The sequence below is a fragment of the Eurypyga helias genome, unplaced genomic scaffold, assembly GCF_000690775.1.
Source record: "Eurypyga helias isolate BGI_N326 unplaced genomic scaffold, ASM69077v1 scaffold15642, whole genome shotgun sequence".
Classification (NCBI taxonomy): Eukaryota; Metazoa; Chordata; class Aves; order Eurypygiformes; family Eurypygidae; genus Eurypyga; species Eurypyga helias.
In genome coordinates this window covers 11,305-13,415 of record NW_010238059.1, presented here as the reverse complement: position 1 = coordinate 13,415, position 2,111 = coordinate 11,305, and the positions used below count along the sequence as shown (strand labels likewise).

Below are 2,111 nucleotides of genomic sequence, written 5' to 3'. Positions count from 1 at the left end.
TTTGATGTCTATCCTGTAAGTTAAACAAGCTTCTATTTCATATAAATTAACCATGAATATATGAAGACTGAGAAGACTTTATTAACTCCCACATGACAACAGATCTATGAGCAAAAGCGTCATGGACTTACACAGGGCAGCTCTCACCATTGGTAGAATTCTGCTAGCAGACTGTGGCAGGAAAAATGTAGTGAATAAAACCAATTTGGATAGACGTTAAAGTAAAGCGTTTTACACTCCATCTCAGTCACAAAATTAAGTCTTTCAATCTATAAAATGAAATCTGTTATGGACTGAACACTGAACATAAACAATGTCTGAGATGATAAAACAGAAATATAGAGCACCGCAGGAACCTTGGTTACATCCAGACTTGGTTTATACTTACATTTTTTGAACTATAATAATAGTCAAGAGCAAGGTACTCACAATTTCAGCAGATTCTGATACCAGAGAAATTAAAAGGGGAAAAAATAGGGAATGAAGGTAAAACAGGAGTATGGAGGAAAAAAAGGAGATAAGGGGAAGAATTCCAAACTAATGGGATTTCTCTCCTCTTCTTCTACCCTCCACAAAAGCTAACAATAAAAAAAAAAAACAACCACCCACAGACAGGATGGGAATAATCTATTTAAAAAAAAAAAAACCAACCACCCACAGACAGCATGGGAATAATCTATTCTGTACTTCATCTCGGTTTTCAAGGGATGGCTGCTCTTAGGAGAAAGCTAATTGTAGTCGGAGATGACCGCTGTGGTAAGACATGCCTCCTCTTCGCTCTACGTCATGAACAGCTTCCCAAGTCCTACGAGCCAACACTGTTTGACACTTACACCACTGACACAGAGGTAGATGGGAAAGAGATGAATCTCATTCTCTTCGACGTGGCAGGGAAGCATGAAGTTGGTTACCAAAATCTCCGCTCAGTGTTCTACCAGGACAGCGACGTTATTTTAATGTGCTTCTCTGTGGACAGGCCTGACTCACTGCAAAACCTCCTTGATTTCTGGGTTCCAGAAATCAAACTGTTCTGCCCCACAGTACCTATTATTCTGGTGGCTACCAAGATAGAACTAAGGGGTGATGAAGGTACTAAGAGGAAACTAACTACTCTGGGCCACGAGCCAATTAACACTACAGAAGGAAAAGCTTTAGCTGCCGGCATTGGGGCATATGCTTACCTGGAGTGTTCTGCCAAGACAAAAGAAGGTGTTGGTACAGCCCTGGAGACTATTAGCCAATGTGCATTCAATGGGAAAAGGAGGAGAAGGAGGCACTACAGGCGCTGCCGAATTTTGTAAGATGAGTGAACGTAATTTTGTTGTTGGATTCCATGATGTGGAAAGGTGAGTAGATGTCTTTGTTGCTGTTGTGTAGGTGCTATAAGGGCTGCTTCTATGGTATAGGAGGAAAAAAGTCCTTTATATTTACAAAGTGTCACATGTGAAAATTTGGATTGGTTTCCTTCTCCACCTCCAAAACAGGCTGAAGAGCACAATTCCAGATTCGAGCTGATTACTGGTCTTGAGAAATGGAGATGACCACGCTATATACAGTTCTCCACAGAGGTTTTTTGGTCAAGGGAGATAGACACAGGCTAGGACAGGAACCAAACACAGGACTATTGGGACAAGCACAAGAAGAGTGTTCCATGAATCTAATCCTGGCCTCCTGGTTGCAAGGCATAGTGGCAAGCTGCTGTGCTGCCAAGGTTTCCTAGCATGCACTCCCTTCCATATGCTTCCTTGAAGGATGTCCTTAGGGAAGGGAGTCACCACATACATGTATCCAATAGTCTGCTGTGCTAATAGCAGTAGGTGTCTGACTGGCAGAACCGGTCTGACTTTCTCTAGGAGTCATTCGTAGAGCTGGCCTGGGCTGAGTTCCACAAGTACATCAGGAGCCCAATGTCTAGCACAGGGTACAATGAAGGCAGAGCTATCTCCACCTCTTCTTCAGGCACAGGTAAATAAGCAGGGTAAAACAGCCTGGCTTTGGGGTAGGATAGTCCAGCTCTTGACAGAACGCCTACCTGAAAAGAAGTAAGAAGACTAGACTTCAGTTTCTAAACCTCTTTGTCCTTATGGTCTGAATGTATCTTAAATCTTTCT

At 42.6% G+C, this 2,111-nt stretch overlaps 1 protein-coding gene across 1 annotated transcript; it reads left to right on the top strand.

The window, feature by feature from the left end:
- Positions 1–707: 707 nt before the first annotated feature.
- LOC104506690 (ras-like GTP-binding protein RHO) lies at positions 708–1,301 on the top strand. The gene has a single exon (XM_010147723.1). It carries the CDS (start codon positions 708–710, stop codon positions 1,299–1,301), a length of 594 nt encoding a protein of 197 aa, XP_010146025.1.
- Positions 1,302–2,111: the final 810 nt, after the last annotated feature.